Genomic DNA, 27,101 nt, shown 5'->3' with positions numbered 1-27,101 from the left:
TCCCCAGCGGGTACTTAGCCCACAAAACACATTAAAACATACAGGCAGATTTGAATTATTAGGATCTAACACTAAAGGGGCATAAGGAAAACCAGGATGTAAGATATTTAAACCTAGTCATACCTATGCCACTACAAAGAAAGACCATAGGTAATTACTCTGTCATAGGTTGTAAAAAAAAGAGCCAATCATTATATTCAGGGTTTTGAGAGGGTTGTGATTCTACTTTCGGTGATGTCACTTTTACCTTATTGGGTACTGTCTACTCTTTTAGAAAACTGCTTATTAAGCATTGTCTTTTTCAGTGAACTATATAAAGGATGAGATATATCATGTGTCGATTTGCTGAATGTGGTAATGGGAAACTTGGGCTCAGATCTATGCTTCCTGAATTGCCCAAAACGTGTGATTCTGGATAAATCATTTCACCTGGATCACTTATTTCATTCGTCTACTCACCTCCTGTTGCTGAATTTCGTTTTTGTTGGCTTTATGACTCTATGCACTTTACAACTGCTAACTAGTGATAATGGACTTGTGCTCCCTCCTTAAAACATGATAAACATGGCCTACACTTCATTGGCACGTTTAATATACTTATAAGTCCCTAGTAAAGTGGTACAAGATGTACACTGGGCCTACACATGTAATGCTACTAGTGGGTCTGTAGCTCTTATTGTGACCCAATGTAAGAAGAAGCTGCTAAAAGAAGAAATGGTAAGATGCGAGGGAAACCACCCCCTAAAAGAGATGCTTGGCAATGCAGAGATCACCAGGGAATGGAGCAGCACCAGAGTTGGTAGGAGGAGCATGGGTAAGCCCCCTGAAAGCAGGTGAAGCAAGCATGTTGAGCACGGCGACTGTGCAAGCAGTAACATGACTAGTGAAAGAGCGACTGAGAAGCTGACACAACAACATCATTTGTCACCCCGATGCAATCTTTATTAATGCCCCAGTGTTTAGAGGTGATGCATCGGAACAGACATGCTGGTAGTCTTACTATCACCCAATATAGCCTGGGGAGAACCACAGGGCAAAAGTGAGAGATTAAAGGGACATCCATCTAGAACTACCTACTTCTTTGTCTAGTGAGGAGGTCAATGTAGATCCCAGCCATATTGCTCATGTCCAGTTGGGTGCACTTCTACCTCTTCAGGCATACCCAGGCCCCGGGATAAGAGGTTGAGGTAAAGTTCTTGTCCCTGGTCCTCAGCTGACCTTGTAAATATCAAACAACAACTCTGCAGTATATTTGATAACTCTTAAATGTTCTATGAAGAATTGTAAACTATATTTCAATGCTACAAACGCAACTGGGCTGATATCCGTCAATCGATGAGGAACCATAGCCACCCAAACCGTACCTATCAAAGCCAGATGGGGAGACGTGCTGCACACGATTGAATAGCATGTTATAAGATTGCGAGAAAATACGTCAGCATATGTGGCCTTCTTTGAAAACATGCCATTACATCCAGATCGGTAGTGGGACACCACAGAGTATCAGACGGATGACTGACTCTCTGCACATGATAAATAGGACCTGAATAGTACAGTGACTCCCAGACGTTAAGAAAGCGTCCTTGTACATCACTATTTAATAACCTGCATGGCTCCGATAAGCCTTTGAATGATAATGAGAAGGATGAAGGATCTCTCTAATATATAAGATAATCCCCGTCCACATATGAGATCTATTTTCTAACCAATATGGTTCTGATGAAGGTGATTGTAAAGCCTCTCCATCGAAACGTGCATTGACCGTGGATGTTCATTTGGGAAACCCCTTAAAAGACAACACATCAGTGAAAGGTTTTCAGATTCAATCAAACCACATAACTATGAAAGAGTGTATGTCGTCTACAAAATAACAGGATTTTCCCACTCAATTGTATCTCCTTGTGGAAGAGTGTTAGTGTGTGTGTGATTGTTTGATTGGCGAGAGTGACTGCTTGATGGTTGAGAGTGGGGTTACTGCTAATTTTTATAAATTGGATTTATTGACGCTTGTATGTTAAGTTGTCTTTTGTTATAGGATAAAAAGTTTCACAAAGAAATTGCTGATTTTGTATTTGCACAATGTTATTTGTAATTTATCTGTTTGCATATGAATTGTGGAAGATATGTACAATTTTGCTAATAATGAACTGATGAACAAAAAATTACAGAAAATCATTTTATTAGAAAAAGAAAAAAACTTTTCATGTATAATAAATATAAATAAAATGTATTTTTGAATGATTCACTTTAGTTGACATGTGTGCTGGGGATCTCTCTTGCGTGTGAGCCCTTAAGAGGCCGCGTATAAAGAGATATAGGTCTGACAAGAGTTCTCTTTGATAGTAATCAGTCAATTATTACACATTGTTATATCAAGTAATGTAAAAGTCCGAATATTAGACAAGGTTCATTGGCTGTGACAAGCACCCGTTGATGAAGATTCTCTTATTGTTGCTAGAGATGCACTGCTGAATGCTGTTGCTGAAGTATGTCCTCATAAAACTGATTGAACCAAGATTTATAATTGAAAACAGAACAAGGAGGAAACCACCTCCTGATTACCATGATCATTTGTAAAAATATGTTTGATCATTATTTTGGCACTGTTAATCCTATGGAAACTGCTCCAGAAGACGTGGGAACGGTATTTGTTCAAGGGGTATTGCCCAAGGTACAGTAGCAACTGCGTATTATATGTATCAGAAGACAAACTAAAGGTGGCTCTGAATTGGTTTCAGTTGCGGATCATTAATCGCTGTGCAAGAATGAAAGAAAGATTCCACAAACCTAAACTACTATATTTATAAATGCAATCTTTTCAATAATTGGCCAGGAGGAGGGTCTGGCAAAGAATAACACATTAAAATTATCAAGGGGGACAAGAAGAACAACAAAGTGGGAGGTCTGGGTGAAGCCAAGGGCACTGGAGAGTCTGCACCATGCAGTAGGCCCTCATATTTCAAATGTGGCCGGTTAGGACATTTGAACGAGATGTTGGAAATGTGCCCCAGAACTCACATGATCAGCCCAGCCAATCTGAATTCACCTCTCTCTCACAAAATCAACTCTCTAATTTTTATGATAACCCAATGGGAGCTGACTACTCTGTCAATGCTTTAATCCCTGGAGATCACGAATGGTCTTACATACTAGATGCCAATAACAGGAAGCCCACCTCACTCCCTTGAAACTGGTGCTAGCTAGAGGAGGTAGCTGAATTTGTGGATTTTGACTCAGCGAAATGTGTGGAATTACATTAAAATTCCCCCATATTCCAAGGAATTCAGTGACAGGGCAGTGTGGACACCCTCTCATCCAAAAAGGGATGCAAGGATGCGTTTTGCCTCAGAAAATAGCACAGCCAAATGTCACCCAACAGTATTAATTGCTATTGGCTGCTTAGTGAGTGCTACTTCATTGGGGAATACCTAGTACATTGGCTATGCCACAGCTACGTGACGAAGGGAAGATAATATGGGAAGACAATGAAATGATGGTCATCTGTGACTGCGAGGAGTTCAAGAAATGTATTTCTTCCTTTTTAGGTCTCGCCTATGCAGCGCTGTGCTCTGCATAGGGGGGCCTCTTGGAATCAATTGGCTTTTGTCCCTAAAACGTGCACGCGTTGTATTGCTTTACATGGCAACGCGTACACGTTTGGCGATTCCCTTGCGGGAGCGAGCTTTGGCAACATGTGTTTGTAATTAACTTGCAAACATATGGTGCCCAAGGCTTGCTCACGCATGGCAATTGCTCCTCCCACCCCTCCCACTTGTTAACCCGGAGGGCTGTTTCACTTTTGCGGCCGCGGGCCGCACTTGGTTTCAGCGCTTGTGTTTCTTTGGTTCAAGACTGACCCCCAGTGGTTGCCTTTGGTGACACACATAGATTTAAAAAAAAGACATTACATTTCCTGGTCTTCATTGCGCCCTGACACTGACACAAGTGGGCTTTGCCAGTGTCCTGTGATTGGAGCTGAGGAAGCAGGCTGGGAGAGAAACTTTCGCATTACATCCTGCCAGCAAGTAGCATGGTCACAAAAGTGAAATTTCATTCACAAGGAGAGGGCTTTTGGTGGTGACTCTTATTTGTAATTGTCGTTTCAAAGCTGTGCCAAAATCGAAGTTACCCAAGCAAATAATTGCATTTTAAATGCACAGTTTTTAATTTCTAGGGTGCCATGGTTTGACGTGACGAGCTTTTTATTTTTACACCAACTTTGTTTGAAAAAGGTAGAACAGGTTTCTTTTTACATGCTGCTTGAAGGTTTTTTTAGCTGTTTAACAAATGGTTGAGTGATATGCATTGATAAGAATGGATTTACGGGATTTCATTATTTTATTGTACTATGCAAACCTGCCTGCTCCCAGAGTCCTAATGTACATGTTATGCAAATACATCTTGCTCAAATCAGCACCGCTGTGACACTCCATTTTGTAACTGTGGTGCTCTTGCAATCTTCTTGATGCTTTTGTGCAACCAGGACTGTTTTGATCACTGTATTGCACAACAACATAATATTCTGGAGTGTGTTGTGTTTCTAACCTACTTGGCAGAGAATAGCTGCTGCTGCCTCAAACCATCATTTAAAAACCTAGAGCTTTTGTTGAAACGTTCTCAATTATAAGATTAGAGGCATAATGCAGTCTCTGCGGCCAAGGAGGTGACGCAAATCATTCAAGGGTTTGATGGGGCATAATCCTTCACTGGCCCTCATTCTGCCCAACACTAGTGAATATCTGAGAGAAATGGGAGACTCACGGGCACTCATTACATCTGGAGGGTTCATTTTGTGTTACTGCACTGTATTCAGATAGCCTCCAGTTTTATTATGAAAGCAAAACTTGTAAAATTTGCGAATGTTTAGGTGCCGCTGGAGAGTGCGTAGCTTTTCACGGTGCAACGATAATATTTCACTGGACATATTGTTTATTTATTTTTGTTAGTGCTGTTGGGGGACACAGTATCCCGGGACCGGATCTGACTATTTATCCAAAAGTCTTGTTTAGGCAGTGGTTGAAGATTTTGCTATAACGCACCACTGAACTCTGGCAGTTCAGTGCCTTTCTGTATTTACACATGGTAACAGTGTTCATATTTGCATCATGCTTTCACTTTACAATAGCTGCCGCACCACACAGCACTTGCGAGTGGGGCGGCAGTTATTGTAAAGTAAAAGTGCGATGCAAATATAAACAAGCGGCTGCCTTTAACCCGTTGGCTGCTTCGAACGTTCTGCGCCAGTGCTGAACGTTCGAAGAAACGGGTGGGGCCGCGTCGGCCAACAGACGTGCGCACCACTACCGAGGTAGTGATCGCGATGACCGTTGGCCGACGGCAGCAGCCAATGGGTTAAATTCCTCAGTCACGCACTCGCCCAGGGGCTTTACCTGTTCCAGCACTTCTTCGAGAATGAAGCGCTTGGAAGCGGCCCGCACTTCTTTTAGAACCAAGCACTTAGAAGTGGCTCATTTCTTAAAGGACGCTACACTTCCTCACTCACACACTCACCCAGGGGCTTTGCCCGCCTCTCCACTTCCTCGAGCAAGAAGTGATTAGAAGCGGTTCGCTCCCCAGTACGGTGCTATTCGCCCATCCTTACCTGTGCAGGCTGGCAGCTTGGTGCCCGTTCTGCAGACGTAACACGCCAATTATTGATTGCTAGTGATGCAGGATTGAGTAAATGGCTCTTAAGTCAATTACGACACAATGATGTGGCAATGATGGCACATGATGGCAATCTGAGAAGTGATGATTTACAAAATATTTTTTGTGAATAATTTCCTGAGGTGTTTGGTGACTCATTGGGATGTTTGAAAGAATATATACATAAGATCAAATTCAAGGAAAGATCTATCCAGTTGTGAGCAGAATGAGAAGGGTACCTTTCAAGGGAAGGGAAGCAGTTGCCAGAGAACTGGGAAAACTGGAAGCAGTGGTAGTAATTGAAAAAGTTGAAGGTACGGAATGCTTGTCTTCGATGGTTGTGACATGCAAACAGAGTGGAGACATCAGATTGTGTGTGGGTTTGAGGGGTTTAAATAAGGCTGGGGTTGACAGATTTCCCGTTCCTGGGTCAATGATTTAGGGCCATATGTATCAAGCTAATTAGCATTTGCAAAGGCCGAAATTCTCGGCCTTTGCGAATGCTAATTAGACAAATGGTATGTATCAAACATGTTTGATGCAAAATAAGGAATAGCAAAATTTGCTATTCCTTATTTTGCGATTGCACTTAAGGAATCGCATATTTTGCGATTCCTTAAATGCAATGTATCAAACAAAAAATAATTTAAAAATGCCATTAAGGATTCGCAAATTACCACCAACTACTAGTTGGTGGTAATTTGCGAATTCTTTTCAAAAAGCTTTTTTCCAAAAAACAAAAGGTGCCATATGACGCCCATACATGCCCTCAGGGCATGTATGGGCGCCATATGGCCCCAAAGGTCTTTTTCAGGGGTGCAGCAGGGTGTTCTTGAGACACCCCTGCACCCTTGGAAAAATTCCTAATTTGCGACTAGCAAATTGCTAATCGCAAATTGCCCCTTCATTCCTATGGGCCTCCTGGCCCATAGAAATGAATGGGTAAATTGCGATTAGCAATTAGCTAATCGCAAATTAGGAATGGTAAGGAATCGCTATTATATAGCGATTTTGTACATACATACCGTTTTGCGAATTCCAAATAGCGATTCCTTAAAATTCGCTATTTGGAATTCGCAAAACGGAAGTATGATACATATGGCCCTTGGTGAGTATGTTGGGTGATGCTAAGTGGTTTTCTCCTCTGGACTTTGTGTATGCATACCATCAAATTAGACTTCATAAAGAGTCCATGGATCTCACAGCGTTTATCACGATAATTGGAATATGTAGATTCAAACGGATGCCATTTGGTCTAGTATCTACAGCCTCAGTTTTTCAAAGAGCGATGGGCAGCATGTTCGGAGATTTGTCAGGCATGAAAGTGTACCAGGACGACATTCTGATTTTTGGGAACAGTAGAGTCCACACTGTGTTGGTAAAGGGTTTACACTCAAAATCAATAAGTATCAATTTCATAAGGAACAAATTGACTTTCTTGGTCATACGTTGAATAAAAATAAGGATAAACTGGCCATTTTTGGGGGTTTAGTAGAATTTTATAGCAAATTTATTGAGAACGTCACAGGAAAAATGTTTTCATGTGGACTTTGCTGAGGAAGAATGTAGAGTTCAAGTGGCATGTGAAAGTGAGTTTTTGAAGTTGAAAGAACAGCTGGAGAGTGTGCAAAGTTTGAAAAGTTACTGCCTGGAGTATGATAACGTGATCAGCATGAAAGGTTTGGGTGCCCCTTTTACTCTGAGAAATGGTGGAATGCAAAAATGGTTATGTTTATCTTGTGTGCTCTTAAACCAGTAGAGATGAGATATCCTGTGACTGAAAGGGATGCACTCAAGTTTTTTGGGCAATAAAGAAGTTTAAAAAAATTGCATGTGGCAAAGAGTTCACAGCAATGAATGATCACAAACTGTTATGGGAGGTGTTCATGAAAAAAGGGGTTGATAAAGTTTCAAGTAGGATTGCTAAGTGGGTGATTGCTTTGCAGGAATATGCTTTTCGGGTTGCGTATGTGCCAGGGAAAAGTAACATGGTGGTGTACTGTTTGTCAAGAGTGGTCAGGGAGAAAGATATGGATGATGTTAAAGAGCAGGAGGATGTGGATGAAGAGAAGGTATGTGTTGTGGGGAAAGGAGCAGTGAAGATGGAAGAGTAGAAAATGAAATTTGGTGGTGCTAGGGTGTTACAAAGTGTGATAATGATGATGGAAATTAGCTGGGGAGACAAGAAGTTGGATGCCAGAGGTGACACAATTGGTGTGTTAAGGACAAATTTCATTGGATGAGGGTATGGTGTTCAGAGGAACTAGATTAATTCCTTCTGAATTGATGCGTAAGAGATTGGTTGGTATGGCTTAAGAGGGTCACAAGGGCATTTCCAACCCAGTGAGCTGTTACGGTTGAGCTACTGGTGGCCAGCCATGGGCAAGGAGGTAGAGCAAGAAGTGAAAGAATGTGTGTGGAATGTTGTCTTAGTGACAAAGAGTGTAAGACTAGAGAGCAGGTTTGGGATGAGATTGTAGTGGACACAGTGGGGCCTTTTAATGGAGTGGTGCAAGGGAAATGTATCATTGTACTTGTTGATTCGTTTTTCAGATGGTCAGAAATTAAGATTTTTATTGATGATGTCAGCTCTAAAAGTGGGATGAAGTTTCTTCCAGACATTTTTGCTAGGGAACGTTTACCAGGCTTATTGTTAACGGACAATGGAGTACAATTTGTTTCTAAAGAGATGTGTGTCTTTTTGAAAGAGAGAGGTATCAAACATAAAATGTCTGCAATTTATCATCCTGAAACAAATGGGATGTTGGAGATATTAAATAGAACAATTAAAGAGGGTATGCAAGTGGCAAGGAGTGTGGGAAAGGGTTGGAAAACAGAAATTAAGAGGTAGTTGGAAGCTTCTAGGCTATCTCCGCATGGGCCCATGGGTAAAGCTCCTTTTGAACTTTTCAGAAGGAGGAAAGCCAATACAATGTTATCACTGTCATGGATGAATGAATTTCAGATGATGGAGCAATGTGTTGAGGGTGATGAGTGGAAGTGTAGGGAGGTAAGGAAGAGATATGTGGATGAAAGGAAGGCCGTTTAGACTTCGTTTATTTACGTTGGTGATATGGTGTTGGTGAGGGATCCTATCACCCATGAACAATTTTCCAAATTCAGTGGTCCTATGAGAGTCGTTAAATTAGGGAAGAATGAAGTGATGATAGACGATAATCACATTTGGAACTTGAATAGAGTCATGAAGGTTTCATGTGGACACGATCAAAAGAAAAGACAAGAAGATCTGGACAACACAAGGAGGAAGTCACAAAGAGTATGAAGTGGAAGTAGGAGGTGGTCTGAAAGGTTGAAGGATTGTGTTATTTATAAATGAATTTTATTGTATATTGCTGAGGTGTTATCAAATGGGTGTTGATATGTTGTTTTCTTTGTTGAATGTACAGAGCGAGATGTGTGGTATCCTGTTGTGGAATACTGAGGTGAAACCTTAGTAGTATTCTACTAGATTGCGATGTAAAGAGTATGGAATGAGGGAGTTTCAAATGATGCAGTGACTGTTGGGGGAGAAGCTGTTGCTAGAGTGTTTTCTGGAGTAAATGTCTTATTTATTGGATCTAGTTTATTACATGTCCTGGTACACTTTGTGTGAGGAACAGCTCCTATGATAGCACAGTGGACCGAGTACCTGCTGTGGAGAGGATTACATGTTCCAGTCCCAGTGAGATTGCTCCATGGATTAATGCATCTTGCCAGTCTCCGGGTTCAGCCTGGATAGGGTTGGCTCAATTCTCCTTCCAAGGTTGACTAAATGCATTATTTTAAGTTGGGTCATAACAACAGTGTGTAGTGACAGTGGCATTTCAGTTCAAAGGTTTTATTACATAAGGTGTCAATAATACCTGTATTAAAATTGTTATATGGGACCACCTCCTATGAGACCCGACTGGTGAACTTCCAAGTTGTGTCCCTGGAGTAGAAGACTTGTGAGTGAGGAAGTCACGTAAAAAATAAAAAATCAGCCCCTTTTAATTACAAGCAAAGCCCAGAAAAATGGGAAATATTGAAGTGTCCATCAGAGGAACAAATGCATGTATTTGGGAAACGCTTGAATAGCATGGGTGTCCTGATGATGGTCTCGGGGATCTTGTAGACAGACGTGGGACCGAAACGTCGATGAAAGAACATCGTTTTGCTTATATAGATACAATGATAATGCAGAACATAAACTAAATGAAATGTTTTGTTTGACCTCACTTAATATGGTGCTTTGTTTTCTATATGATTTGTAAGCAAAAAGTGTTCAAGATACTACAGTCAAATTAATGTGAAATACCAGTAGTATGTCAGATTGTGTAAACCTCTGAGGCGGAAGCCGGAGGACTTGTATTTTAAAATTGTTGTTGTTGTTGAAACTTTTAAAATTTCTCCACTCACTTCACGGGCCCTGTGCACCTCGCCGAGCAGTCCCCCGCAGACCCCCTGACACAGCGGATATTATCGCTGAAACAGGGATTCCCCCTCTTCGCAGTCACTAGGCGGAGACACGCCCACACAGGAGGCCACGCCCACCCGACAGCCTACTTAAGCGCCGAAGTAAACGCGCGACGGTAGATTGTGTAAACCTCTGAGGCGGAAGCCGGAGGACTTGTATTTTAAAATTGTTGTTGTTGCTGAAACTTTTAAAATTTCTCCACTCACTTCACGGGCACTGTGCACCTCGCCGAGCAGTCCCCCGCAGACCCCCTGACACAGCGGATATTATCGCTGAAACAGGGATTCCCCCTCTTCGCAGTCACTAGGCGGAGACACGCCCACACAGGAGGCCACGCCCACCCGACAGCCTACTTAAGCGCCGAAGTAAACGCGCGACGGTAGATTGTGTAAACCTCTGAGGCGGAAGCCGGAGGACTTGTATTTTAAAATTGTTGTTGTTGTTGAAACTTTTAAAATTTCTCCACTCACTTCACGGGCACTGTGCACCTCGCCGAGCAGTCCCCCGCAGACCCCCTGACACAGCGGATATTATCGCTGAAACAGGGATTCCCCCTCTTCGCAGTCACTAGGCGGAGACACGCCCACACAGGAGGCCACGCCCACCCGACAGCCTACTTAAGCGCCGAAGTAAACGCGCGACGGTAGATTGTGTAAACCTCTGAGGCGGAAGCCGGAGGACTTGTATTTTAAAATTGTTGTTGTTGTTGAAACTTTTAAAATTTCTCCACTCACTTCACGGGCACTGTGCACCTCGCCGAGCAGTCCCCCGCAGACCCCCTGACACAGCGGATATTATCGCTGAAACAGGGATTCCCCCTCTTCGCAGTCACTAGGCGGAGACACGCCCACACAGGAGGCCACGCCCCCATCACCCCATAAATGTGCCAGTCATGCAAGCGCAGCGGACGAGCGCAGCGGGAGCGCCGTTTGCGCGCCGAAGGCGCGCCTAAGGCAAGCCCGTCTGCGCCCGTCCGCGCACGACCGGGCTCAGGGCCAGACCCTTTGTCGGATCTGGCTCTTACAAGGGTAAGCTATTCCCGCCGAGACATACTCAGTCTGAGACCTTCTAATAATAGCACCTGTAATTACGTACACGATTTGGAAAGACCTTTTACGAGCTGCACTATATGCTACCCAGCTCAGCTACAACTCCCTAAACCCCCAGTCTCCCCCCCAGGTCTAAAACTAGCCACATTAAACTGCAGGTCCTTACCCATGCATGCCCTGCTTATTAATCATCTTATAGCAGACCATGCTTTGGATATTCTGTTTCGTACAGAAACGTGGATTACCGACCACTCGGATGCGGATATAGTCATAGCCCTTCCTCCGGGCTTTCTCATTCAGTCTCAACCCCGCCCCACTGGCAGAGGTGGTGGACTAGCCATCATTTACCGGGACTACTTTTTGTGCAGAGCCAACGATGCCCACATCTTGGATGCTGAAAGCTGCCTGTTCACCATCCAGCTAGCCCCGACAAGTTCGCTGTCTGGTCTACTGATTTATCGTCCACCGGGCCACTATGGCCCGTTTGCGGTATCTCTCCTTGATGCCATATCATCTTTAGCCCATCTTACCTCTAACTTCTCTATTTTAGGAGACCTGAATATACATTTTGACGATCCTCTAGACACAGGCGCAGTTGATTTGATCAATGACCTGGCAGCCTATGACATCCACCTGACCAATTCCGGAGCCTCACACAATAAGGGACATCTACTAGATCCAGTGTTCACTAATATCTACTCTCTGGTTACTAAAGAGGCCCTCCCCCTCCCATGGACGGACCACTTTATGGTCACCTTTCATCTACCAGGGTTATTCAGGAAACCACATAAACTAGCAACATATACCAGGGACAGAACATGGGCCAGACTCTCGGCGGAAGACTGGACTAGAACCCTTAACTCTTCAACTCCTACCCTTCCGGCTGATTCTGATATTGCCGACAAACAATTTAGGACATGGATCTCCACCTCTCTCGATTCCATCCTCCCTTTAAAAAATCGTGAGGAAAAAAATGGGAAAATGGGCTCTGCCCCCTGGTATACCCCCGAACTCAGATCTCTCCGCAAAGAGTGCAAAAGAGCAGAGAGATTGTGGAGAAAGGACTGGCTTCATGCCAGTAAGGAGGCCTATCGCAGGTCGGTGAGAGTCTATAAATCTACTTTAAAGCTCGCTAAAGCCACTCATTATGATGCCAGAATAAAAAACTCTACCAACTCGGCGAGAGAATCATATCTCATCGCCAAAGAATTGCTTAAAATCCCAGTTCCTCCCTCTTCGGACCCACCCCTGGTGGACAGAAGCAACGAACTGGCTTTGTATTTTAATTCCAAAATCACACGAATACTAGCCTCCCTTCCACCTCCTAGTCCATCTCTCAACACGGACAATGAGGCGACTACCAATATTATGGGTAATAGCCTACATCCTCAATTACTCACATTCAGAGCAATATCTTTGGATGAAGTAGTCTCAACATTGGCCAAGATGAAAAGCGGCTCTCTTCTTGACCCGGCCCCTGTCAGATTTCTAAAAACAGTGTCCTCTACCATAGCTCCTACTATCATGGAACTTATCAACATCTCCCTATCACAAGGTTGTGTCCCCCCGAGTTGGAAGAGCGCTGTTGTTAAGGCCCTTATCAAAAAACCACATTTGGATCCTGCAGACATGGCCAACTACAGACCGATTTCGCTTCTCCCTTGCATCAGCAAGATGGCCGAGAAACTGGTCAATGGGCAATTATCCCAATACCTTGAAACTAACAATCTCCTGCGCCGGTCACAAACGGGATTCCGCCCTGGCCATGGTACGGACACCGCACTCCTCACTGTCATCGAGGAGGCAAGGTGCATTCTGGATTCAGGAGGGTCAGTGGCGGTGATCCTCCTGGACCTCAGTGCAGCCTTTGATACGGTGGACCACCGTGTGCTTCTCCATCGGCTGGCGAGGGCAGGAGTTGCGGGTAAGGCGCTTGCTTGGATAGACTCCTTTCTATCAGGCCGCTCATTCCAGGTGTGGGACGGCAGTTCACACTCTGCCCCTCTTCCACTCTCAAGCGGAGTCCCTCAGGGGTCTTCGCTTAGTCCCACCCTGTTCAATGTGTATATGGCCCCATTGGAAGACGTCATTGCCCCCTATGGAATAAAAACAGTGAGTTATGCGGATGACACGCAACTTGTCGTTTCACTATCTCACCTTGACAACCATCCAGAGAACTTATTGAACTGCCTCCAGGAAATTCATCTCTGGATGTGCGAGTCATCGCTGAAGCTCAATGGAGCAAAAACTGAAATAATGCTTATGGGCAAGAAACGGACATCCATTCCCTCGTCGGTCTGGCCAGACGTTTTCGGTGAGGTACCTACCCCGAAAAAAGAAATTAAGACACTGGGAATCTGGCTGGAACCAGAACTGACCATGAAGACCCAAGCAGCCAAAACAGCAGGCATCTGTTTTGGACTCATGCGATCCATACGTAAGATCCTTCCACTTCTTCCCCCTGTATCAAGGAAATTACTGGTCCAAGGCCTTATCCTTGCCCGGTTGGACTACAGTAATGCCATTTACCTCGGCGCGCCTGAATACACCATGGCTAAACTACAACGGACACAAAATGCGGCGGCGCGGCTCATCATGGGCCTTCCTTCCAGAGCCCCAGCCAGTCCAGCCCTCAAAGCCCTACATTGGCTCCCAGTACGTCAGAGGGTGGAATTTAAGGCTATGTGCACCGCCCATAAACTCATCAACGGTGTATGCCCTGCCGTTATGGAAGACATGGTCACCCCCTATAAAGCCCCTAGACGTCTGCGCTCAGATAACAAACGCCTGGCCATTGTCCCCAGATTCAGAAAAGTACGCACCGGTGGTCGACGCTTTGCGGTAAAAGCGTCCTCAGGATGGAATTCACTCCCCCGCAGCCTCCGTCTGGAACCCTGCTACCCACTCTTTCGTAAAAGACTGAAAACCTTCCTTTTCCCCAAATAGTACCCACTACAGTATCCCCTCCTCTTCGGTCTACACTAATTTAACAGCACGGGGATGCCTTCGGGTCACCAGGCGCTTTACAAATCGCTAAATAAATAAATAAATAAATGTCCGTTTTGTAATTTACATTTGAGAAAAACTTTTGGAATTAAATAATCATTGGTATAATCTTATGTTTATTAAGGTTTTCCCTGTATGGATTCACTGATGATCACTATTGTGACAATATTTTGAATGATAAATGCTGTTTAATGATTCTCCTATGGACAATGATATTGTGTGATTGAACTTTCTTAAAGTGGCATTTTCAGAATTGTAATTTAATATCCGGCTTAACCATAAGTTAGGATTTTAAATTGTGATTCCAGAGACACTAAACTTGAAAGGACTATCTCTTCCCATTGGAAAAATACACTTATAAAATGTAATTAGGTAATCCCCATGTTGTCCTCTGGGCGAGATGGGCCTTGCATTAGTGAAAAATGAATTTAAGAGTTTTTCACTACCAGAACATGGAAAACGTTAATGTTGATGCCATACCTTTTAAATACATTGCACTCTGCCATCTGGGTTTTCCAGGGCCCACCTTAGGAATCAATTATATGTATAAAAAGGGAGGGTAAGGGACTGGCAAAAGGCCTATTTCACCAGGTCGAACAGGCAGTAGCTTAAATTGCACACACAAGCTGCAATGGCAGTCCTGAGACTTGTTTAAAGGTTACTTAAGTAGATGGCACAATCAGTGCTGATGGACCACTAGCATTTACTTTACAGGCCCAGGGCATTTCTAGTACCATTTTGCAAGGGACTTATAAGTAAGTTAAATATGCCAATTGGGTATGAGCCAATATTACCATGTTTAGAGGAGGGGGAACATGCACTTTAGTACTGGTTAGCAGTGGTAAAGTGCTCAGAGTCCCAAGGCATGCAAAAACGAGGTCAGAAAAGTGTGGGAGGAAGTCAAAAAGTTGGAAGGAATAGCACCCTAAGGCTGTCAGATCTAACACTGAGGAACATCAAGAAAATGACACTTGAAGGTGAACCAACCCAAACTGATTTTGAAACCTCAAACAGTGGATCCACATCCCCTTCCTGGAAAATTAGCATAAAAGAGGGATCCAAACCACCCCACTATGTTCCAGTTCTTACTTCTTCACAACCAAAGAAAAGAGTGAGTCGCAGATTACTCAACTTCTGTGTGACCAGGCTAGAGTTTGCAAGACAGTCAGACTCCCTGAAGTTAGAGGACATCATCCGAAGTGTGCACTTTCTGTTGGAGGAGCTGAAGGTCTGCCTAAAATCTAGAAGCCTGCCTGCTAAAAGGGGGAAGAGGTGTGACTGGCCCTGTAAAAGGAGAGATTGGAAAGAAGATAAGCCCAGCAAATTCCTGGTGTGTGGAACAAACAGAGGAAACAGACAACTGAAAGGGAGCAAAGGCAGTAGTAACCCATGTGTGGAGAGATCCATCGGTCTCTACAAGAAGTTCTTCCTGTGAGCTATTCCAGCACTTCAAATTGCTCAGCATTATTGTGTTATTGGCGTCATGCTTGTGCCCGTAAGATCAGTGCTGCTGACTTTTGAGTTGGAGACTCCTCATCACTGTGGGAGATGAAGCACTGATTGGCCCAAAGTCCTCAGCTACAAGACACCTAGCTTCTGAAGACCACCCATAGGTTGCTCCTCCTCATCCAAGCACCCAATCTGCACCTGCCCAGCATGGAACAATGTTCAATGTTATTGGCTTTTCCAAGCATTGAATTTGCACCTCAAAAGGCAAAGAGGTCTGTCTGAAGGCACTGGCGCAATCTTCTGCATCTTGCTCTCTACAGGCGTACATGAGGTGCTCTTCAGCACCATGTGCATGTATGTATATCATGCACTGCCTTTCTGGAGTCTTTCCCCACCCCTTGCATTCACAGTATGTTGAGCCCAAGACTAGCACCCTGCCAGTGTTAGACATTAATGGAAAAACACATTGTGCTTTGTGCATTCTCAAGTGTGATGATGATAATTTCAATTAATTAGACACAAATTCTCCAGCTGGAGAGCAGTTAATTGCTTCTAGTGATTGTTTAGAAGTATCACAAACTAATATAAAAGTGTTTCACTCCAAAGTGGCACAGATTTTATTTCAAAGACCTACTTATAAAATTGAAGACTTTCTGGCTATATGAATTAATTCCTCTTGCTACCATGTTGCATCCATGCTTTGTACTATAGGTACATAGGTACAGGTTTAAAGAAATGTAAAGATGGCTGCCATTTATTCAACTCTCCAGTACCTCCTCTGTCTTCCTCATTTGGCAAGCGATCCTATTTATCTTTATTACAGGGACCGCTTGATACTCTTTTGTTTCTACTAAATTCCTCCTGTGACCAGTGATGACTGAAAGCAATCAGGTATGCTCTTCAGCCATCAGGCTGTAGCATAGTGGTGAATATAGTCAATCTGCACACCACACCTAGATGACTGTGAAGCTGAGCACCATACTCTCTGTAAGAGGCACATGATGCATGTCCGTTCTTCATGTAAACTGAAATTGTGTTCATTTTTAACAAGCATTTGCAATGCAGTAAGTCTTGCATTACTAAATATTTAAGCTACTTGTAATGCATTATTATTATTTGCAACGTCATTAGGTCAAACCTTCAGTAATGAGAGACCTATTGCATTGCAAATTCTTGTTTAATCTAGATCTTACCTCCGGAATTCCATGACTGTTCTTCAGCAGGCCAGCGACCCGTAGAAAATGGCACTCCAGATAATGACATGGATGAACGCTGCATTTGCGTGTGACGGGTAAGAGGGTATGCGAGGGAGGAGTGAAGAGATGGCCAGAGCTGGCCAACCAAAAGAATAAATTGGTCTTGTCCACTGGGAGGGAAGCAAGCACGAAAGGCGGAACAGATGCACATTATTAACCAACCACAGAAAAGGAATTTTAAAAAGCAGCCGAATTAACCAACCAAAAACGGTGACAGTGTCCAATATCGCCAATAGCCCATATACCGAATACAGCATGCCACGCAGAGCAGCGCATGCACTACCCAGGCTCAACCTAAAAATTTGTCATTGCAGATCCAGCCGGGTACGCTTCTCAATCCACAACTTTTAAAGTTATACCCAACAATTCCAGTCAGTGTTGTGTTCTTGTGTATCACTGCTCTGATACATGTGACACTAAAAATGCCATAAATAGGCGCATCACTCGCTGTCTGGTGTTTTGTTTAGGTCTAGCATGACACATAGCTGTCACCTTCTGTGATCAAAAGTAAAAAAGATTTAAGAAGCACTACTGAAAGGGGCTTTTACTCCACCAAATGTTGATTCTCTTTCATACAGATTTTGATTGGGAAGAAGTTGCCTGCTTCTACTGGAAAACAGTGCTCTTATTGCTAATTTTGCCTTGTAAATTAGTGTATGCTCAATACTGCAGGGCTGAGATGGTTATGGTAAACGGAACACCAGAAAAATAATTTCACAATGTCCCTGCAACTACAAGGCCCTAGAAAGCTATTTTCGTTGTAAAGGGGCTCCAGTTTGCCCATAGAGAAACACTGGGAAGCTTGATTAAATATAAATTCTGCTATCTCTGTGTTAGGACCAGCTAGAATCATGATGAAGCCACTATGTTTTATATTTATTAAAGCTCTACTTAATAGTGAAGTTGGCTTTTTAATAAATATTAAGGAAAAACTACTTTTATAATGTTACCTTTTTTCGCCACCTGGGGTCTAATTTCATTAGCACCCCAGCAGTAGTCGAGCCCGGATTAGCCCTGATGAGATGTGAAAACTGCTATCAGGACAAAAACAATGGCTTGGGCATGGGAAGGTGTTTTGTTCCTCTGGCATGAAGACCATTTGGGGTGCACATAGGAGCTTAATTGACTTCACAGGGGCCTCCCCTGTCACAAGTCAATATTGGAGGACAACTGGAAAAGCTACAACTTCTGTCCTTCCTGTCAAGTTGGCCCAAAGCACAAAGGGGAAAATTGCCTGCAGGAAATTACTTGGAATGACCGCAGAGGAGAAGGCTGCTGATTACCTTCGCTACACCTCTGGGTGGGCACAAGGGTTCTGCACAATGGGAGATGGGTTTCCCCTTAAAAAAGGCTAAAACTAGTGATTTACCCATGTTTAGTTGGCATTCCTTCTAAAGACAATCCACTTTGGATTGGCAAGCCAGTGATAAAATATAGCAAAAACATTCACAAATGGCTGCCGGTTAATGCACAGATATAAAAAGACATCTTTAAATGTTTTTCGCCATTCTATAGCATCACTTTGATGTTCTAAGATGGCTGACCTGTTGTTTTAAACACGTCATGCCCTATTTGACCAGGAAGCCGGGAATAAACTATGCCAAAACATATTCAAACATGAACTCCTGAAACACTAGACCTATGGGCTTTGCCAATGCTTATTTATTTTTATGGCATATGCTTCAAATATAAATAAAAAATAATTATAGCCAGGTTGCCAAGGCCAGACTGATTTGTTCTGCCGCTGCTTGTTAATTACGTATCTTGTTTCTGACTGTTTTTAAGTCAAGCTCCAATCAAGATTTCTGACTGATGGTATTTGTTCTTTTGCAAAAGACACACAATTGATGGGCAGAATTCAGAACAAATCAAAACATTCACCCCCAGTCAAGAGATCTGGGTAAATCCACCATTCTTTTGGTCACCATGCCACCCCAGTTTAGACCTGGCCATATGCAAATCAGTCTTGACCCTGTGCCTCATGTGAACATTCCAGCCCGAACTGCCAAGCCAGGTCATCCCTGGACCGGAAACAAGCATCCTAGGACCAGTTTTGGGGTTTCACCCCTCTTCAGCCAGGATAGCTTGATTCCAGTGGCACAGTGAGCCCAGGACCTATGTCTGTGCATATCTGGCGTCCTTAGGGCGAGAAAGTAAAAGACACACAGTTGATCCCAGCCCGGAAGAAGTCTGTTAGGGCAGGGAGGCTGTCTGTTTCCTTCCCGATTTTAACCCATCAGATCAGCATTATTTTCGAGCTGGCCACAAGTATATTGTCAATATTGAAAAAGCTGATATCTTATAAGTACAGCCGAATCACATGCTCTCTCTTACTGCCTATTTGATGATGGATAAATCTTCAGAGCAATGCTGATTTTTAATCTACATATTCTGTGGCCCTAATGAACAAACTGAAAACTATTACACAATTATTTAAAAAGGTTATCCTGTTTTACTTTTGGTTGAGCTTCTGCCCTCCTTATCAAGTGGCATAAATTCAAGAAAAAGCCCATATATCCACACAATTTCAATAGACATGTTGAAATCTTTCTCCTGAAGAAGGTTCACCGAAATGCTGCGTCAACTGTTTTTAAAGTTTTCATGTTTATTTATTGTAAAGTATAATAAATATCTCCAGTGTGGAGATTTTTAATTGAGATATATCTTGTTTTATATTTGTTAAAATAAACTGAACGAAGATGCCTATGGTTATTATTGTTTTATAAGACCCACTGTACACTTACATGTTCAATTGCTGTTCTCTGCTTGTTGCTCGACACTTGATCCATAGTGAGGGAAATCTATAATACAAAGTCAGTTACTGCACCCTTTACTAGGGACTTTGCGTCTTTCCTTCAGTATTACCCCGTCCCTTTAATAATAGTAGTAGGGTACCTCCCCCCTGTTTTTTCCCTTTAAAAAAATGTTTACCCTCACTTTTCTGAAACAACTCCGAATGTCTCTTTCCAGGTTGTATTTATCTACAGGTTTTCCCATGAGGCACAGGGTCAAGACTGATTTGCATATGGCCAGGTCGAAACTGGGGTGGCATGGTGAGCAAAAGAATGATGGATTTAACCCAGATCTCTTGACTGGGGGTGAATGTTTTGATTTGTTCTGCATTCCGTCTCTCAATTGTGTGTCTTTTGCTTTCTCGCCCTACGTGCACCAGGTATGCCCAGACGTGGGTCCTGGGCTCACTGTGCCACTGGAATCAAGCTATCCTGGCTGAAGAGGGGTGAAACCCCGAAACCGCTCCTAGGATGCTTGTTTCCAGTCCAGGGAGGACCTGGCTTTGGCAGTTTAGGCTATACTGTTCTCATGAGTCACCGGGTCAAGACTGATTTGCATTTGTCAAGGTCTAACCTGGGGTGCCATGGTGAGCAAAAGAATTATGGATTTAACCCAGATTTCTTGACTGGGGGTGAATGTTTTGATTTGTTCTGCATTCCGTCCATCAATTGTGTGTCTTTTGCTTTCTCGCCCTAAGTGCGCCAGGTATGCCCAGACGTGGGTCCTGGGCTCACTGTGACACTGGACTCAAGCTATCCTGGCTGAAGAGGGGTGAAACCCCGAAACCAGTTCTAGGATGCTTGTTTCTGGTCCAGGGAGGACCTGGCTTTGCAGTTCGGGCTGGACTGTTCCCATGAGGCACAGGGGCAAGACTGATTTACATATGGCCAGGTCTAAACTGGGGTGGCATGGTGAGCAAAAAAATGAGGGATTTAACTGAGATCTCTTGACTGGGGGTGAATGTTTTAATTTGTTCTGCATTCTGTCAATCAATTATGTGTCTTTTAATTTGTCCTTTTGGACATAGTGCTTTCTGTTTTATTCCCGTTTAATTTCTTATTTCTAAATTTGATAGGATTCTTCTCTAACAATATGTTTCATGCAGTTTTTGCTGCCTGCAAAAGACTAATTAAGGTATATTGGTAGGCAAAGGTACTGAATGTTTTCTGGCTGGGGAGTGGAGGTGCTATGATTTAACTTGTGCAGTGCCAGCTTTTTTGGGCACTGTTGACTATCATTTATAGATGCCAATATGTGTATTCATAAGGACATGAAAGACTGACATGTTGGATTTGCCAATGAATGTTGGATTTGACTAATGGCTTCTCCAGCACTACGGGTAATCTGTTACTTCTTGTTTTATCAATTCAGGTGATATCCCTTGTCGTCATGTTATCTTCTGTAATATCACAATGATTAATAAGCATGTCTTATGGGTCAATCAACCCCAACCCCTAGTAAATTTGGAAGTCATATGGAACATAGTAACGCACCTGCTGAACACATCTGGATAGTGGGACTTGCGGAAGGCTCTTTCCAACTCCTCTAGCTGAAAGTTACTGAAGGTGGTTCGGTATCTCCGCTGCTTCTTCTTCACAGGCGTGAGAGCAAGGCTGGGAGACACAGAGGTGTACGGCCCACCAGAGGTGCTACAGTAGCTGTCTCCATTTACTGTGTCGCCGTCATCTCGTTCCTGGTCCCGCTGCTCCGCCTCCACACTCTTCTTCTGGGGTTCCTGGATGTTTGTCTTTAGACCTCTCTGTGGGCTGACTTTGACCTCAGGCCGGGTGTCCCTCTTCAGTGAGTCCTCCTGCTCAGCTCCCAAACGCCTCTTGAGTGACCCCACATGGTCAGCATACACTTCCCTATGTAGCATGTCCTGGCACTCAATCAATGCTCCTCTCTTGAGGGCTGACTCTAGCTTCTGTATGCCACCTTCTATGCGCCTGTTACAGCTGCTAGTCTCGACCACTTGGTGGGAAAGGCATTGAGGACTAGTGTTGGGTCTCTGTGGTTCTGAAGAATCTTCACTATCTGCCAGATCTGTGCAAAAGAGAAGCAATACAAATGCATAATAAGAAACATGAAGCATGGAATTGAAAGCGACAGCAGCATTGCATGCACCATATTTCACACATTAGGACTGATTCACAAAAGCATTTATGAGTCCGGGAAGCAGTAACACAGGAAGACTTTTAACGTACTCAGACGTGCCTTTGTAATTCGGCTCTGAAACGTCCAACTCCTTAGTAGTAAAAGTCCAAAGAGAGCACAGACCTTTCTATTTGCACTAATTGTAAAATAATATGCTTTCAATATCCCCATATTATTATCATTTTAGATGTTGGTGGGGGCAATTCACAAAGGGGTAGAAGGGTGTATTAATGAGTTCTGCAGGATTCATGCTTCCCACACACTCCTAAGCGACTTTATGAATAGACCTAATATATTTTCCAGTTTCTTAACAGTGCTTGCAGTGTTGGTCGTGCATTTTTGGAAAACAAATTTCAGACTTTAGACATCATAATATAAATGTCCTGTGTCGGGCACTGAATACCTCTGAATTCACAGTATCTTTAGTAATCAACCCAAGCTTAGGCACCAATGTGTGTACTTTAGAAAGAACTGAGGTAAATATAAAATATAATATAAACCCACACATCTATGTAAAACACAATGCAAAATTGAATTTTCTCTGGGTACTGGAAACAGGTGGTATCATTATAGAATCCAGCAGAACGTATTTAGCAGACTTCCCATGCATTAAAGGTTGAGCCAGCCAATCACGAGTATTCTAATTGACATTTAGACGTGTACTCCCACAACCAGACAATATTATGATTATATAAGAAAATAACTATGACTGGTAAAAACTAATGCCAGTACAGTCACAACATCACAACTGTTGGTTATCACAATTTTGACAGACCAACCCTATTTTGTGTTCTTGAATTCCTTTAATGGTACTACTATGACATTACAATGCCCTGCCTACCATAGGATTAGGGAATGTGAGATGACAAATGTTTACATTTTGTAGTGAGTTGAGGAGGAAGGATATCGACAATGTTTCACTTTTAAAAATAAAGTGGTGGAATGAAGTATGGTCATTTTTAATGTATGTTTCATTGTGATCTATGTTAAGTGATAGATAATGTCAGATGCAAAGTGGTAGCATGCACCAGTTTTGAGAGGGTGCGGTTTGAAGGGTTCTTTAAATCTGTGCTGTGTTGAAAAAATACAATTTGTCCTGTTCACAAAAAGTTAGAATGGTATGGGTGGAGACGTCCGCCTCTGACTGTACCTACTTTTGTGACTTTTTGCTATATACCAACATTTCCGGGAGTACACGTGGAAAATTACACCAGGCATAGAATTCCATGCTACTCCTGGTAAGGTCATGTGACCTCTCCAGAGGGCAGCTATTCCCCCTGCGGCAGAGTGCTCCGTGGTAGAGAATCCCGCAGAGGAAGAACAGAGGAGAGGGGAGTCTGGAAGTGCACACAACAAACACACATGATTAATGTAGCTCCCAAAGGTACAAGGCTGCCACGCTTGGGACGCCTACCGCCCATCCCTTGAGTCAGTGGGACACATGGAGGCGCAGATCTACGAGTACGCACTCATGCCCCGTAAAAGGGTTTACACCTTCCAGGAACACCTTTGTGAATGTGAAGGAGACAGTAAAGGAGGCCAGACTTGTGTTACTGCAGACACTCCTCAACCTTTCTCTGAGAGTGCTCCAGGAAACCAGTAGAGCCTGGATCTCCACGGACTCGATAATTCTCGCCCCGGTGCCTCCTCGACTCACGGGTTCACACTCTGCGACTCTGGGCAATAGCTTGCTTAATCTCCACAATGGCCCCTCGCGGCGGGATGCCTGACTTTCACCTTGTGGATACCCTGCTATCTCACAGGGGAATATCAGGACGGGTTCCCTAAGCAAGCGCCGGGAAACCCACTGCGGGTAGCTGTGCGCTATATAAGCTCAACTACATTTACATCTGCAGGTACAGAAGATGTGATTGAAAGTTCTTTGAGACATACACCTGCCCGCCCCTTGTCCTTGTCCCCAGTTCTTTTCTAAATAAATAATATGACCCGCCGTCCGAATCTAGAGTTAAAAAACCCCACAATAATCTTTGATAAATCTGTATTGCACAAAGGTAAAGATATTTGGCTGCTCTAAGAAACTCACCGAGATACTCTTTGAATAGCTATTTTAAGGATGAAGGGCCCGATCACATGAGGCGCGCAAATTGTGCGGCCGGACTTCTGGATTTCCGCGGTGCACAATGAGCGCCTGATCCTTTTATGAATCCCTCGGAAAGAGGGATAATGTAGACCGAATGCGTTAACCCACAGTCTGCGGTGCGCAAACAACACGCGTGCGCTGTTGGCCCGGACCATTTGCAGCAATCTGAGCTGCCAAACATCGACGGAGCAAACATAACACTGGGATGTGCAATTTGCACCCAAATATCTTAACTGAAGTGTGTGCAAAGTGGAGTTGGTGAATCTTCAGAAAACAGAACACCCACCCGGATCCTGGGATGCAGGCAAGTCCGCCTTCAAACATGTATTCGTGAATTAGTTCTCTGGTGATAAGAAAAGCTCAGAATTAAAGAGGAACGCAGTATGTGCATTAACCGACTGAGCAGCCTGGATAAATATCATTGAAGGTAATGTGAGAGGTTACAAACTCCGGAGCAGTAGAAAGATCTTTTCTGTGCAGAATTACACACAGTTGGAACTGTGCCTAAATCTCCCATGATGGTTTCAGGGGAAGTAGATTTGAATCCCAGCGCCCCCATTTGACTACATTGTCCCGGGCCGCCTGTCAGTTATCCCCTGCGTTAGGAAGTTCTCAGAAATACTCAAGTAATCACAAGTAATGCGCAAGCCCCACAATAATGGCTTTTGCTGCATGCAATTGCTGTGACTAAAGGTATTTGTGACATTAGACTATTTAAAAATATAAAAGTAAATTCTGCTGGTTAAATAAAAACACACATCACATTAACTCCGATAAAAAAAAACACAAAACAAAGATCAGAGGTTCATAGATGCAGACTGAACGGGATTTTTCCACAGCAGCTTAGTACAGCGACTGGCCGGCAAGAAGATTCAGTCGAAACCGTTTGTAACTTCTCCACTGGTATGCCATCTATATATAGACTTACAACGGTTGAAGGTATGTAAAAATCGCTCAACACTCACACCTGGAAATACCATCTAATGTATAACATTTGGCCTCTACATACTAATAGGTTGAATACTGCGGAGTAGAAAATACGTGTTGACCCCTGGAACGTCCCTTACTCCACTGTGCGTTTTACCCTAGAAACCTATTTCTTCGCTAACGAATGGGCGCTATATTGGCTATATAGGGCGTTTGTATGAGATCTGTGGGGCGTATTCTATTCAACTACACCTGTGCGGTTACAGTGCTTGTCAGACACAATTTATTTTCTACAATGTTATATTCCTTACATAGACGATGACGACACGAACAACGCATAAGAACGCACCGCACGCGACATAGTCGGGACCCCATAAACCCATTCAAGTGTGGGCACACATAGTGGTTTAATTCTGTTCAACCTCGGAAGGATGGAAAGGTGAAGGAGGCTGAATCCGCCATCTGATAGTGCGTAGACGCCTTTAGTGGGTGTTTTGAGGCACTATGAGTTTTGCAAACCCGCTATTTCAAGAGATGAAAAAAAACTACAAAACAAGAATTGTACCCGATGCCGGGCTACAGTGGTCCACAAAGGCGGCGAGTCTGAAACGGAGAGTGATAATTTATAAACAGGTGCCACCACATATATCTTACAATTTCAACATCTACCAACATTAGCGCATTTCAACCGGGTGACTCCGGTGACAGACAGGCAGAACATTTCATTTTATTACTCAATGGACTCGCGTTCAGTTATTGACTTGAACAAACTCGGAAGGATGTCGGGCAGAGTTGGAAGCCCGCGATTCGACCCCCTCCCGTGCTCCCTCCCGCGGCAGGGGCTTTACACACCGTGCAATCTTGGCGGAAAAAGGCTACTTTACTGAGATGTTTGCGAGAGACCCAGGCGACACTAAAATCTCACTGGATTCCGCCGTCTCCGCGCATCGACGCCATTCACTAAAGTAAACAGGTGATAATTTTGAAATTGGAAAAAGACGAACAGCGAGATAAACTTCCAGAAAACACTAAGAGAATCAGCGAGCCCGCAGTCTCTCTGACAACCCACCGTGCCCTAGAGCATTTCAAACGGTTATTAGGAACTGGCCCCTCTATCCGCCTTACCCACCACCGCCCACCTACCTCCCACCCACCTACCCCCACCCAGCTTCTCACGCTGGGAAGGGGTTCTGATAACTGCTCCACAGAGGCTTTTCTCCTGCTGTGCGTCAGTGGAAAGAAACTACACACTCCCAAATAAAGATTAAGAGGCCAGTGGCAGCAACATATATACACACGAGGAAAAGTGGCACTGCCTATGCACACGCAGTAACAGACACAACCAGGCAGGCAGGCTCAGCCTTCCATCTTTACTAGGTCGGCAAACTTGGATATATCTGTAATAACAACATCAGTGCTTGCAAGAGTGCATTTGATATAGCGCCTTAAGATACAAAAAGCTATGTTTAAATAGGTTATATTATTATTATTAGTGATTCTAATAATAATATGATAGTAATAGTAATAATAAATATAATGATAAACATGGAAAAAGCTTTCCATATATGTTTACTCTAGTACTGGGAGAAGGCTGCTAAGTGTGTATGTGCTATGGCAGGTAGCTTAAACCTCTTGGGTGCAGTCTCTAAATTAGTTTACTATAGTTCCCTATAATAAGCCCCTGAAGCCCCCGGCTATGGGACGAATACTACTTACCCCGCGAGAGCAGCAATCCCTCCTGGGTCCCCCCGGGGGACGACCCGCAGCGACCCTCGTGGCCCTCTGATCTGCCTAGGATGCGGTCTATGAAGTAGGGCGTCAGCAGGTGCACTGGGCATCCCTGCTGAGAGCCGGGACCCTGGGGGCTCTCCGCCGGACCCGGGAGGACTCCATCGGATGCAGAGGGGCTGGAGGTGGTCTGCATGGTTGAGGCAAGGGGTCTCACTGAGCCGCACAGTGTGATCTGTCACCACTCACCAGTACCGGGGGTGTCACCTCACGACATGCTCGCGGCTCATCCCCTGGGGCATTTCCATTGGTCCCCGACACTATCTCCTTAAGCCGGTTGTTAGCATTTCATTGCTGTGCTGTCGTCAGTCGCGTGGTGGGGGCTGCCAGCAGCTAAATTGCCCAAGCCACATTTCAGAAGACGGGGAGGGTGGATGGAGGGGGGGGGGGGGGGGGGGCAGTGGAGGTAGAATGAATCCACGAACTTGAAATTGACACATATTGTTTACATAAAGTAAGCAGCATCACACGGGTGT

The 27,101-nt window shown here is 44.0% G+C and overlaps 1 protein-coding gene across 1 annotated transcript in view; it reads right to left on the bottom strand.

Moving 5' to 3' along the window:
- The window catches only part of ESX1 (ESX homeobox 1), a 61,474-nt gene extending 34,713 nt beyond the window's left edge, over positions 1-26,761 (bottom strand). Inside the window, exons 1-2 of the mRNA XM_078686326.1 lie at positions 26,554-26,761; positions 21,149-21,698 (exon numbers count right to left, since the gene is read on the bottom strand). Of these exons, the coding sequence (XP_078542452.1) occupies positions 21,149-21,698; positions 26,554-26,761 (758 nt within the window). The remainder of the gene's footprint in view (positions 1-21,148; positions 21,699-26,553) is intronic.
- Between the last annotated feature and the right edge of the window lie 340 nt (positions 26,762-27,101).

The sequence above is a fragment of the Lissotriton helveticus genome, chromosome 4_1 (assembly GCF_964261635.1).
Source record: "Lissotriton helveticus chromosome 4_1, aLisHel1.1, whole genome shotgun sequence".
NCBI lineage: Eukaryota > Metazoa > Chordata > Amphibia > Caudata > Salamandridae > Lissotriton > Lissotriton helveticus.
The sequence above is the reverse complement of the archived record's forward strand: the minus strand, read 5'-3'. Positions and strand labels throughout refer to the sequence as shown.